Genomic DNA, 12,147 nt, shown 5'->3' with positions numbered 1-12,147 from the left:
CCTCTCCCCCTATCTCCATTTCCTTTTCTCATACATTCTCATTCTTATCCAACAACGGCACCCCTATCGGACGGCTTTCTATTCAGAGTCAAATGTTCTAGAGCTGCCTAGAAATGAAGAGCGTCTTTCTTTTCTTGGCGATTCTTGTTGTTGCCACAACTGGAGAGTACCTTCAGTTGTATACTGAATCGGACGATGAGCCGTTCACTGCAACATCGAACTTCTCGATTCCGAAGTTTGAAAGCGTCATGAATCATAGAAGTGAGTTTGTTCTTTATTTTTTGTTTGGATTGTGGTTTTGTATTGAAACCAGCTAATGTGGTTTTTAGCAACACTTATATGTAAGAGCGGGTTGAAACAATTAGATAGAAATGTTTGTAATTTTTTTGTAAATTTATGAATAGGCTCTAACTAATTTAGTTTTTTTATGATGTTAAAATTCCGGTTATTTTTTTCTTAAATACCTTATTCACTCAAAGTTTGGCCCGGGGACGAGGCGTGGGTCTCGTAGCGATTACCGTACTTTTAGAATTTTTTACGGGTAAAGTACGGTAGAGAACAGCTGTAAATCAATGCAACAAGACCCACACCTCGTCCCCGGGCCGAACTTTGAGCAAACGGTCAGCCACCGACGAATGGGTAATAAGAAATATTCCCAACACACAAGAGAGACCTTTCACTTTTATTTCTCAAAAGCGAGCAGACAACCTTTATTTGAAATTTTAGTCTGACATTTATTTCAATTTCAATCAGTTTTTGGTTGTACCCCGAATTATTTAGTATTATTATCTATACTAATACTAATACCGCCACAAATCCTTATACCACCATTGAGCTATCTACAGTAGTAGCCAAATCGAAATTAGTCTGAATGATATTTCAATCATCAATGAAAATCAAAAATTCTAACCTGCAGTAGATAACAAAACATTTCCAGGCTACGCCTATGTTTCCGCTGGTCTGATCATTCTGCTGTTTGTTGGACTCATCTATTGCCATATCCTCTCCGTCCGCAAGACACGCCTTCTGGAGCAGTATGAGCAACGGTAAGGGGACACTTTTCTCAGATAGATGTAAACGATATAAACAGAAAATTATTTTATTCTCAAAGCAAATCAAATTCCACAGCAAGAGATGATGACATATACACGTACTATATTTACAGAAGCACGCTTCCCGAGTGGTCTCCACTCCTCAACAAAAACATTCGTCCACCGCCGCCGTATGAGCAAGTTGTCTGAAACGTTGTGTGACGCCGGAACTTTCTACTCCTTATGATGTTTCTCAGTTTGTTAGTTCAAACAATCACTAATATTTATTTTACTATTTTTCTCTTTCTCCGCTTTTTTCTTTTTCTTTGAATGTTTATCCGAAACTCACCCTCAGACTACCATTCCCTTACTGGCACCCTCTTGATTCAGATAATCTTTTGATTAAATTGAACTAATAACTCATCTTATCCAAAAACCCGACCCGACCCAAAACCATATTTTATCAACCGACCCAATTTTGAATGAGTGAAAAAAAATTGGCATACACAAATTGCCTAAGAAAGTAATCTTTGCATAATTTACTGGACCACAATTGTAATTTGTTGACTATATTACAATTGTCCTGTTAATAAAAACTGTTAATTAAAAAGTTTTCATTTGTTTAAATTTGCAAGGTACATTTCCCATGCAAGCTGATCAAATAAAACAGGGAAAAGTTACAAGACTCCGAGAGAAAAAAAATGTTGCACACAGAAGCGGCTCACAGAAAAATATTTTCGGCATGTGTTAGTTGAAAACGATGGGAATCACGCTACATTGTCACAGAATGTGTGTCAGTTCTTTTTTCATTTTTAACTGAACGTAACGGTTAAAAGTCTCCAAATGTTTTTTCGGATGATACTTTTTGCTTTATTTTTTTGTTGCGATAAGTTATTCTAATTGATCTCTATTCAAAAGATTGAACTTTGTTGCTGATCATTCATGCGTCGATACCAAAATTGTCAACGAATTCATTTTTAACTTATTTGATAGTATTTTATCAGCTCTGAAGTTTTATTGTTTTTTTGAAAAGAACTCTTCATGTTTCTAGCAAATTTTTTCTAAAAACTTTGTTTTCTACAAATTATCTATCTGTCAATATGTGCAATTTCAAAAGTTCAACAGTCGAACGTATTTCTCTCTTTCTACCTGTTCCTCCATTTAATACACAACGCGCCGTCATTAAATTTGAAAGGTAAAGAAGCGAAAAAAGTGAGTGAGGCGAAAAAGAAGAAGACGGCAAGTTTGAGCAAACAGTCTTAACTCCCACTGCCCACATCCCACTGACTCCGACGAGTTTTCTCCTTTTCCCTCGTTTTTTCATACATGGACCTGACAGATTGTTCTATGAAATTGCCAAATCCGGGTAACCCATCTTGTTTTTCTGTTGTTTTGCTCCTGTCAATAAAACTAGGCAAAAGAATGCACGTTCTTATCTTATCTCAAACTGTACCAAAAAACCAACATCTTTTGTCATTCTGTACAATAGACAAATATATTTGAACTGAATAAGTCAAAGTTGGCCACTGACTGATTACACCATAACATTTACATAATACCCGGCCAATATATTCCATATTTTAAAAAGTGATCTTATTTTGTTCTCTGCCGGCAGATTTTTGTTCTCATAACTGTTTGGTGATGATGATGTACGCCCATCGAAAAGGGACAGGTGACGACCAGATTATCCATCCATTAAATTATTTTCAAACGGTCGAGTGGTAGAAAGAAGTTTTTGTATTTCGTAGTTCGAAGTTTCTGAAATTTTTTCCGTATTACAGTTATTTTTTAATCAATATTGTTTTTGCTATTCCTCTATGTTAGTGTATTTTAGAATGCATGATACTTTATAAAAAAAAACTTTTTTTTAATTTGGTTCTGTTCTGCTCAACTGTCAAAAGATCGCGCACACATTGAAAAAAAATTAAAAACTTTCCCACCCATCCCTTCTTCCATGTAAGCTAAACCTTGTTTTCTTCATATGCGTTCAAAAACTATTGCTATCAACATACATATTCAGAAATAGCGTAAGGAGGAGCCGTGCGCCCGGATGACACATCAATGTTTAACATATCTCGCCTCCTCAGCCGCTCTTGTATCCACATTGGCTTTTCCGACGCCAGCACCCGACGACTCAAGCGAAGATTGGTCGGCCCATAAATCGGTGAGTTCCTGCTCCAGATCAGCTGAGTTTCCTGTTTTGCTGGATTACTGTATTTTGTTTTTTTTTTCCTTTAAGAAATTCTCCCCGTGGACTCCACAGCCTTCAACTATGGAAGCGGGGACCCAAACCGATTTCCGTACCACTAGAAATAATAATAATAACAACAACAATGCAGGAAACGCAAATTATCTCAGCCCTTCAGACATCAGGTACTTGGAAACGGTAAGTGAAGTTTAACAACAAAATATCCTTTGTATATATCCCCACGAAATTTTTTCTGTCTATTTTTTTTTCTATCTGCGCATCGGCATGGTGTTTTTTGTTCTCGACTTTTTTTTCTATGTCTGCCGAGTTCATTGAAACAGTTTTCGGGGAGACTTCCGGTAAATGGTATTTTCAGATCACAAACCTATCTCAACAAGCATTGAACAACGTGAAGGATACCATAGACACAATAAATGGAGTAGACCCGCCGCCGCCGACACCGCAGCCAAGAGCACAATATCCAAATGCATATAATAATCCATATCAGCAGAACAGTTGGACACCACCGCCATATCCAACGCTTCCGCCTGATCGTGTACGGTTTTTCATTTTTCTTATTTTCTGCTTCTTTGATTTTGGGAATTTTTTTGGGAATAGTGATTTTAGACGTTGAAGGTTAAAATTGTGTTTTTCGTTCGCAAGCATTTCACATCAGCATGTTTCATTTCGAATGTTTTTTGTTGTTGTTTTACCTCCCTGCATCTACCAATTTTCAAGCTTCTCCTTCATCCTCTCGAGCCTCCACATCATCCACCACATGATCCTCCTTACCCACCACACCATAAGGTGAGTTTTCTCAATTTAACTTTGCTCCTTAACTCAACTCATCATATTTACCCTTTACCACCTGCTTGCCCGCTCTCCTTCAACCCGAAACATTTTGAAACTTCAAAACGCCGCTTCCTTTTCTTTCAACATTTAACACAGACCGAAAAAGAGAGAGAAAAAAACCAACCCGTCGTTTTGGTTGACATTCGGCATTAGAACTTACGAGAATTGAACAAATAACTATCAGGGACGAGACCCCCCCCCCCCCCCACCGGGCACTGAATCATCATCGTGAGCGTTCTTCTCCCTCAAATTTGTCTACCTCTTTTTTTAATCCCATTTCTTTTTCCCAATCACTTTTTTCCGTAACTTTGATCAAGTTCCCCTGCAAATTTAAAAAAATGACTAAACATGCTGAGGAAACCTGGTGGAGGGTGAGTTTGTCTCAAATGTCTCAAAATCTAAGTCCATCCAAAAATCGTATTTTGTTTGTGAAGTCAATGTTTGTTTTTTATTTTTTTCGTATGATGGACACACCAAAAAAATCATCAAAACTATAAATAAATAAAATACGTTTTCTCCGATAGCCTAAATACCTAAATATCAAAATTTCAGCCCACTACTCCTCAATACTATGATCCATATTACGGAGGTGACCACAAATACAGTGAACAAGGCGGTGGTGTCAATGCAGTCGCCCTTGGATTGGGTCTCGGTATCCCACTTGGAATAATTGCTTGTGCTCTCGCAGTATTCATATTTTTCTGGTGCAGGAAAAGAAGACGGCAGAATAGGAATCCATTCCCAATGCCATTCACTACAAAGAAAGGAAATGATTATGAGACACAATTAGATAGTCCGGCCTATTCGATGTAAGTGGTTTGGTTTGTAGGAGGTATTCACCCGTAAAAGGGACCAGCTTTGTAAAAAGAATCAAAAAAACTTTTGAAAATTCAAACACCTAAAAAACACCTGTGAGTCACACAAATGACACGGCTCATTTATTACTTTTACGTGGTGACCATTTCTTCGAAAAACACAAAACCAAAAAAAATACACATCAGTGTCACTGTACTAACCGGTATCATTTATGGAAGTGGTGTTCTATAGTAAAATCATCAAAATTGTGTACACCACAAAAAATGTTTTCTAGACACGACCCATGGCTGCTGGACAGAAACAATTTGGAGATCAACTACTCGAAAAAACTTGGAAGTGGTGCATTTTGTAACGTGTTCAAAGGAAAAATTAACGGAGAAGCGCCGGTTTCCACTATCCATCCAGGTCAAAGAACTCAACAATTGAGGGATTGTCCTGTAGCCGTGAAGATGCTTCCAAGTTTTGCTGATGATGCAGCTAGATCAGATTTCATGCAGGTGCGTCACCCACCAAAAAAGTACATGTTCGATGTGTTTTTGTTATTACAGGAAATAAACTTCATGAAGTCACTGGCCTACCATCCCCATCTAGTTTCTATGCTGGGCTTTGTGGCTGATCGAAAATCGCCGTACTTGCTGGTGGAGTTTTGTGAACATGGAGATCTGTTGCATATGATTCGAAATAGAAAACAAGAAATTATGGATGTAAGTGCCCTCATTAAATTAATAAATCTATAAAATGTTTTCAGGGTCCATCTATATCCCCAGACGGTTTAAAAATCAAAGACTTGCTGATGTTCTCATGGCAGATTAGTAATGGTTTGGTGAGTTGAAGGGCACAAGTTTTATATTTTGTGTTCAGTATTTTGTATTCAGCACAGTTTTCGTTTTAGGAGTACCTCAACAACATCGGATGCATTCACCGTGACATTGCCGCTCGTAACGTACTTGTTGACTCATCCAACACGTGCAAAATTGGGGATTTCGGATTGTGCAGGCTGACAGATTCACTTTTGTATACTGCAAGAGGGGGACGTCTTCCTTTGAAATGGATGGCTCCTGAATCATTGTCATCATATGAGTACTCTTTCAAAAGTGATGTGTAAGTTACTTTTTGAATTCAGCCAGAACAAAATTTTTGTAAAAATTCGTTTCAGGTGGTCCTACGGAGTTCTACTATGGGAACTATTTTCTCTCGGTGAGGTTCCATATGGTGAGGTGCAAACGACGGAGCTCCTTCAAACTCATCGCTCTGGAAAGCGATTATTGAAACCGGAATACTGTCCGGATGAGATGTAAGTAAAATAATAATGTCATAATCCTAATCCACAAACTTTTTTTGCAGATACGACGTGATGAGATCTTGTTGGCAAGAGCTCCCCGACGATCGTCCGGCATTCCAACAAACATGTGCAGTGCTCGCACAAATGTTGGAGAACGCAACTGAAAACTATGGATATCTGATACCGAAACATTTCACTAATCAAAAGGATCCATCAGAACAATGCGACAATGTGTAGAAATTTGGATTTAATCTGTGTTTGTCAAACCAATCTTATAATTGTTACGGGTTGCTGAACATGTACGGAACAGTAGGTTCCACAACTATTCGTATCGGTAGATCATTGTTAATTATCATTTTTCATAAAACGTTTTTTCTGGATCTGAGAAAAAGCTGGTTTCTAAACACAAAATCGAATTCGAATACAGAATGAAGACACCATATGGTCTAAAAAAAAGAAGAAGTCGGAAAGATAAGGAACGAATGATATAATGAAATTGTAATGGGTATAAAAACCAGAAAAGCCAGGAAAAGATGTAGAGGACAGACGGAGGGGAGGGGATGGAGAATTATCACAACAGTCTGTATCATATTCTTTTCATATCAGTCTGGCTGGCTGGTCGGCTGGCTAACGAACGGCTTAGTTTATTTCTCTTTGGTAGAAAATTCCGATATTAATGTTTTTCCATTTGTATCAGGGGACAACCATAATTTTCAAAACTGTAATATGTAGGTACCAGATCTACGTTTTTTCGTCAAAATTGAGCTTTGTACTTGTGATCTAATGTCTATTTCTATTTCTATTTCCTGCTCTCAGCTTTCCGGATATTGGAGAAAAATGTTTTTTGAAACATGCAGTCCAAAAAGTACAACATTACAGTTTTTCATTTTCACAAAGAATTGGATCGAACCTTTGATCTACAAAACAAAGAATAAAAGCATAAGATTTTGAAGGAATATCCTCCTTCTGCTTCTGATTTTCTTTGAATTGTTGACACATCTATCTTGTTTCTTCGTCATCCTCACCTTCTCAATGTTTGTTATTGAAACCAATACGATTATGCTTACAAACATCCCACCACCGCCGACTCTTCTTCCCTTTCATGTCCAACTTGTTTCATACCTTCAGCTTAGACTGTAGACTTTCAAGAGGGATTTGGATTTATTATGCTTCCTCTTTTCTTCTTTTACAATGTCCCGTTTTCAATTTTGTGCGTGCGTGTGAAGAAAGTAAATCGCAACCCTGAAAAGAGAAGACTTAAGAAAAAAGGTGGAGAGAAAGCAGAGTATATAATCGTACTATCTTTTCAATTGTCCTGCTGTAGTTATGGTGATTCATCTATATATAATGTTGGTATTTTATGTTATTTGATGTATACAGTCTTAGAATTTGTTATAATTTCAAATCAAATTGATTTTGACTCAACTCACAGTCAGAAAATACTATCAATTTACAGTAAGGGTAATTAGATCAAGTATTTCTGATCCAATTTTTCAAATAATTTCATGGTCATTAATTTTCAGTTATTCTAGAACTGATTTCAATTTTTCACGGTGATCTTGATCAGCCGGTAACTTTTCTTTGAGTAAGAAACTTTATTTGTTGAAATAATGAACTTGTTGTTTTCTTCTTTTCTGAAGGATCAACTAAGAGATCAAAAAAACTTGAGTAAAGAAACAACACGAACTTCATAAAAAATTCATCATTTTGTTTTTTTTCGTCTTATTTTCAGTCTTCAGTTTTTTCTTTTTTTTCGGTACTCCTGTTTCATGTTTCCCTATCCAAGAATTCGTCTTTGCAGCTTTCCTCCTCCGGTTTATATCTCTTTTTTCCTAAAAATGCCATTCCACCCAGAAGTCATTATCGTTTCATCCTCCTCCGACCACAAAGTGTTAATTAAGAAAGAATGGAATGAAATGAGTGAACATTTTCGAGAAATGACAAAAAGAAGTGAAAAGCAAATCAGAAATCCGGTACAATTTGCCACTGGCAAACTTTATCATTTGCTTTAGACCGCTCCTCGCTTCCATCATCAAACTTTTTTCATTTTCTATAACATTCTTCGGGTACTTTTTATTTCATCAGATCACACTTTATTTCTCTTTCAATTTGTATCTTGTTTGCTCCTAGTTGACATCTCTTGCAAAGATTCTAGTTACACCTAGGTAAGATAGTTGTTTATTTGTTAAGACATTCATTCATCAAATCCAAATGATAACAATAACATGAATGTTTTCAATGTGCACTTTTCTGCGGTCACGTGTATGAACATTCAATCAAATTTTTGAGGGGTTGCATTACAAATCTTTGTGCCAATATTTTTAAAATGATAGGGTCGAAAGAAGAGATATGATGGAAAAAAGCTAGACCGCAATTGCAACTGCACATCAACACACACCTATTTCTCTTCTCCACGTTTTTTTTCTTTTTTCCGATTCAGCTGACAGATTGCTTATCACTAATCATCTGTTTGTTACTCAATTGCTCTCCTCAGTTTACGCTATGTTGCAGGGGGCTACACTCGGAGACCAGGAACCAAACTTTCGATAGGATTGAGTTATCCGTTGTGTTTTTGAGAGTGGTTTTGATGGAAAAAACCAATTTCATTTCTATGACAACCTGAATTTCAAATCATATTCCTCCAGTTTCTGTTTCATCTGCCATGTGCATTTTTTTGGTTTTTTTTCCAATCATGAGTTTTCAGGGTTTTGTTTAGAGCTAACTCGTGCGGTCATGAATTTAAACGACCAAAAATTTGCCTCATCAGAACATAAATGCATGTTTTGAAATTTCTTCGTAGAAAACCTTTCTTGACCAACCCTGTAATTCAAATTGAATCGGTCTGTCTGTCTGAAAACAAGACAACGTCAAGATGTAAACAAGGTCGGATCGAAAAACACCATTTTTCTAGAAGACGTACGGTAGGATTTCATAATTTTTCTTGTACAATCCCTCATTCCTACAATTTCTGTTATTATCAAGATTCTTATCACAAACTTTCGGAAGATCACACTTTTTGTGATTGCCAACTCCGTGATCTTGTCAATAAAGTAAACTACTAAGAAAGAGTTGCAATAGCAAATACTAGGAAAAGTAAATAAAATAGTTTTGATTCCTGACTATCTTTTTTTCAATTTAAAATTTCATTGCCTAGTTTTCGATATTTTCGGACTTCCCCATACTTCTCGCTTTTCTTTTTTTTCCTTAGCGCTTACAGTGCTTTTTTGCCGTTCCCTTTTAGACATAACGGAACACAATGGCTTATAATCATCAAGTGGATAAGTGAAGAACACCGCATTTTTTGTCTTTCCCTTTTTCTTAAGTTTGCTCCTGTTCATAAGAGGCAAATGGTCGGAAATGCATGTTCAGGAGTGGATATTTATAAAGACCACTACATTTTTTGAAACTTTGGTTTTGAATTATTTGAATTGTGATTTGTTTCTTAGAACAGTTGTAGTGTTAAACTACCATAAACTTAAAACCTATACAAACACGTAGAAGAACGCTTTTCGAATTTTTCTCTTTATTTTTTCTTTCAATTGAAAAGGATGGCAAGGTAAAGTAACTAAACTTAGGGCCTCGGGGTTGTTTGAAGTACGATGGGCACGAGTAGAAGTGCAAACAAAATATGGCTGAATTCGGATCAGAGGCTACTAAAGAATCGCTTTTTCTTTTTCTTCACTTTCTTTTCCCGCCGCTTCCTTTTTGCAAAACGCCCTCAACATTTTGATGAGATGATTATGACCTGCTAACCTAACGAGGAACGGAACACCAATTCTATATTCGAAAAAAGGCTGTATCTATCCCATTCATCTTTTCTGTATTCCATATTCCGCCTACCATTTCATTGTTGTGTGAATAGGTCTCGCGAACTACTTTTTTCTCGAAATTCGACGTATTTCATTTCCTTTTTCCAAGATATATCATTTTACTATTCATGTTGTTATTCAACTGGTTCGGATCAGTTAGTTAATGTATTAGTCCGTTGGAGGACAGATGACAAAAACGGACAGAAGGGCAGCTGTGTTCATGAATACGGTAGGAGGGACAATGACGACGGCATAGTAGAATGCGGATTAGTAAATCTCAAGAGGATTCAAGACGCTAATGTTTCCAATGTTTCCTTTTTCTTCCTTGATGCCAAACAAATTTGACACGGGTTGATGGGTTCTTGTTATTTAGAAGAACACAACCTCTAGGCGTGTGACGTCTGATTCTGATTACGAAAAAAGTGAAATTTGATTCTTCTGTTATATAAACTTAAAATCTGTATCACTATTCCAGAATCTTCCTGTTTATATTTTAGTCCTTTTGCAATCGGTAAACAAACTGGAAATTGAAAATTTTCATTATCATAACTTCCGAATTAAAATCGTTTTGTAGGCCGGAACTTCCTACGCTTTGATTTTTGACCTGATCTCATTTTGAACCTAAAAAGTTCTAATAAAGTGACCCTTCTCCATTTTCTCACCTTTTCCTATCCATCATCTATCTCTTTTTATGACATTTCTCGACTTTTTCTTCACTTCCCTTTTCCTTTTCCGTTTTTCTTCAATCAATCTGTTCCGTTTGACCACTTAACCCTGATCGCCCGCTCAATTTAATGAATTTGATGAACCTGCCACTCGAGAGGATCAAACATTTCTTCTCGTTTCAAAAATTGTCTTATGCCGACCTTCAACACCTCGATTTTTCTATGTCACATTATTCTCGAGCCGTCTTCTTTGTTCCGAAAGTATCCATTTGGTTTTGGTTTTCTCATTGCTACCAGCTGCCGGTGCGGCAGGTGGTTGGACCTCTTAGGAGTGGTAATAAAAACATAAATGCAGATTTCATGAGAAGACTTTATGACTCCATGGAAATGAGGGAAAAACATGGATCTCAATGGTGCCGCCTTAAGATAACCAGATCATAATCAATAACACTTGGCTCATAAGTGTTTTTCACAAGATGACCCCCACTTCACAGTTCTATACAAATCATCTGAAGTATTGAATCAGTTTTTTCTAACCTACGTCATCAATGAAACCCAATAGACTTATTTACATGTGCCCTATACTTTTCAAGTCACACTCTTATACCCTTCTTGTTACCCACAAACTTACAAAATACAAATAGGAAGCCCCCATCGACAATACTTTTCTGCGTGAAACGGTATACTCCCCGGTAGAATGCGCGTGATGGTAAAAGTAGTTGGATGAGATACTTTCCATTTGTATTTGCGCTCTTTTCTACTCCGCACCATTCTGCCGTAGGGCAAAACAGTGGCCACAAATAACAAGGGAGCACTCTTGAGCTGGTGAAAGGAAGGCGGCAACCATCTTTTGTCAAGATTTGATCTTCACGTGGAAGTACGTCTTTGTCAGGTTGTTGCTGTAAGATTTCCTGATGTAATTATGACTAAATTTGATTATCTGAATGTTATCCAGAGCTTAATCTCAGAATTTTTATTTTTCCCTACAAATCATAGAATTTCGGTCTCAAGTCTCAAATTTAGCATTCTAACAAAAACGTTTGTTTATTATTCTAGGTTTTGATGACATAAACTCACTTACGTCACTTTTTTCCTGAAAAAAGGATAGAATTACAATTGAGAACTGACCTTTGGAAAAAGATAGCATGAATGATGTAAGATGGTTTTTTGTTCTATTTTTTTCCAAGAGCTTAATGTGAAGAATAGTGCTTAAAACATACAGCACCGGCCAAAGAGATATCATATTTTGCCTTTTTCAGTTGAAAATGCTCAACTTAAAGAGCATCATGGTAAAACTAACTATTCCCTAAAATAACTTTTTTTTGAATCAAACAGACCAAGAGTAGAACTCCATTTTTGTAGTTAGCAACTTTTTTTTCCTAGCAAGTTACGTATCTACAAATCGACTTATTTCAGTGCAAAATTAAGCGGTTTTTGAAATGTCCAATTAATATTACTATAAATCTCTAAGGAGTGCCCGTTAAGAAAAATATAATATCTTCTG

The 12,147-nt window shown here is 36.7% G+C and overlaps 2 protein-coding genes across 2 annotated transcripts; both read left to right on the top strand.

Annotated features, from left to right (window-relative positions):
- Nucleotides 1-113: 113 nt before the first annotated feature.
- GCK72_025301 (uncharacterized protein) lies at nucleotides 114-1,241 on the top strand (the record flags this gene model as incomplete). The annotated part of the gene is made up of 3 exons (XM_003100171.2): nucleotides 114-261; nucleotides 938-1,046; nucleotides 1,166-1,241. 3 exons carry the CDS (start codon nucleotides 114-116, stop codon nucleotides 1,239-1,241), a joined length of 333 nt encoding a protein of 110 aa, XP_003100219.2.
- Nucleotides 1,242-3,081: 1,840 nt separating this feature from the next.
- GCK72_025300 (uncharacterized protein) lies at nucleotides 3,082-6,406 on the top strand (the record flags this gene model as incomplete). The annotated part of the gene is made up of 11 exons (XM_053736279.1): nucleotides 3,082-3,195; nucleotides 3,271-3,417; nucleotides 3,596-3,775; nucleotides 3,958-4,026; nucleotides 4,624-4,880; nucleotides 5,162-5,384; nucleotides 5,436-5,591; nucleotides 5,636-5,710; nucleotides 5,780-5,988; nucleotides 6,044-6,181; nucleotides 6,232-6,406. 11 exons carry the CDS (start codon nucleotides 3,082-3,084, stop codon nucleotides 6,404-6,406), a joined length of 1,743 nt encoding a protein of 580 aa, XP_053579845.1.
- Nucleotides 6,407-12,147: the final 5,741 nt, after the last annotated feature.

This window comes from Caenorhabditis remanei, chromosome X (assembly GCF_010183535.1).
Source record: "Caenorhabditis remanei strain PX506 chromosome X, whole genome shotgun sequence".
In the NCBI taxonomy this organism is placed as follows: domain Eukaryota; kingdom Metazoa; phylum Nematoda; class Chromadorea; order Rhabditida; family Rhabditidae; genus Caenorhabditis; species Caenorhabditis remanei.
This window is presented reverse-complemented; position numbering and strand designations above follow the sequence as displayed.